Source organism: Plectropomus leopardus, unplaced genomic scaffold (assembly GCF_008729295.1).
Source record: "Plectropomus leopardus isolate mb unplaced genomic scaffold, YSFRI_Pleo_2.0 unplaced_scaffold10609, whole genome shotgun sequence".
Lineage (NCBI taxonomy): Eukaryota > Metazoa > Chordata > Actinopteri > Perciformes > Serranidae > Plectropomus > Plectropomus leopardus.
In genome coordinates, this window is record NW_024611184.1 from 1 (window position 1) to 1673 (window position 1673).

The following is a 1673-nucleotide window of genomic DNA, read 5'->3' on the forward strand; positions in this document are numbered from 1 at the left end:
TTAATATAAATATTAATATTTATTTATTTTTCTTTCGTTAGAACTTTTTTTCAGGTAATTTCCTGATTTTTTCCCTTTTGTTATGTTTTTGGTCTTTTCTTGTAAAGCTTCTTGTTGCTGTCTTTCTATGCAGCAGAGTGCAGAGTATTTTCACACTGGGATATTATTATATTTACTTTGGTAAAAAATCTGAAAATTTCTTACACCACGGGTAACAGGCAGAGCAATTCAAGTTTTGTATCTTTTATTATTTTTTATATTGTTTTTATTATTTTTTAGCTTTTAATTTGTGTTGTTAATTTAGATGAGTTTCAACAAAAATAAGGGAAAAGTGAGCACTCTACATCTGTCTTTTTTTGTCAGTGCCAATTGTTTTTTGTTAATGCTCAATAAAGATATGTAAAAAAAATCTGCCTCACCTGTGCTTGAGCGAGGAGGCGTTGGACGGCGTAGCGTACGGCGGAGGGATCTGCTCTCGGTAAACTGGCCTGAATCTTCAGGTCCTTCAGGAACTGAAGACAGTTATTGGCACAGTCCCGACAGCCGTCCGTTAATCCTGCATCAGACAGCCAGTGTTTTATTGTTGGTGTATTTAATAAACGTCACTCTGACGTCAGGATGTGAACGTGCGTCTCTTACGGTCGGCCTGGTCGACGGGAGCGGAGTGAGACGTCGCGGCTCCGTTCACGATCGTGTCAGCGGCGAGGTGAGAGAACTGAGTGACGGATCTCAACAAACCACTGGCGTCTGAAAAACAACAGTGGCAGAGCTGGGATGTAACTAAGTACATCTGCTTAAGTGCTTTAATGAAGTACAGATTTAAGGTGCTTGTACTTTGTTTGAGTATTTGTATTTAATGCAACTTTATACACCTGCTCCACTACGACTCAGAGGGAAGTATTGTACTTTTAGCAGTAATATTAACCCCAAAATATCACATACAACAGGAAACATTTTCTCCACAATCTATACTTTTACTTTGAGTACTTTTAAGCAAATTTTGCAGATAATACTTACGGATTTTTACTAATGTACATTTTTTTAAGTAAGTTTACGTGTAGTGGAGTATTTTCACTGTGTGGTATTTGTACTTTTACGGAAGTAAAGGACCTGAATACGTCTTCCATCTCTGTAGGAGACATTGTATACTTATATTATCTGAACTTAAACATACTTTATCGTGAAACCTGAAAACACACACGCACACGCACGCACGCATGCACACACACACACACACACACACACACACACACACACACACACGCGCACACACACACACAGCTCACTCACCATTTCTGTTCCCCAGGTAGACGGTGTGGCTCTGCTGCATTTTGTCGATTGAACACAAAGTGATTTCAGCTCGATTCACCAAATAATCTAAAAAACACAAAGAGAGCTCATGAGAGAAACAAAACTAATCTAAGTGGGACTATGTATTATGGAGTTAAGGGTATTAACAGGTATTTGTAAAGGTTAAAACACACTATAATGTAGTTGTAAACAGATTTAAGGATGTTTTTAAGTAATTTACCAACGTACATGTAAGCTTGTTGTTAACTGTGTAGACAAATTATTCATTATTATCAATAATAATACAAAATAAATCAATTTACATATTCATTTAGTTATTTTAATTTTATTCATTTGGTTTTTTAAAAATTAATTACTTTTTT

The 1673-nt window shown here is 36.2% G+C and overlaps 1 protein-coding gene across 1 annotated transcript; it reads right to left on the reverse strand.

Moving 5' to 3' along the window:
• Window positions 1-419: 419 nt before the first annotated feature.
• Window positions 420-1567, reverse strand: LOC121963249 (huntingtin-interacting protein 1-related protein-like; the record flags this gene model as incomplete). Its single annotated transcript, XM_042513566.1, has 3 exons — window positions 1291-1567; window positions 640-747; window positions 420-556 (listed from the first exon to the last, which is right to left on the reverse strand). Coding segments are annotated over exons 1-3 (285 nt in total), but the record flags the coding sequence as incomplete, so codon positions are not given.
• Window positions 1568-1673: the final 106 nt, after the last annotated feature.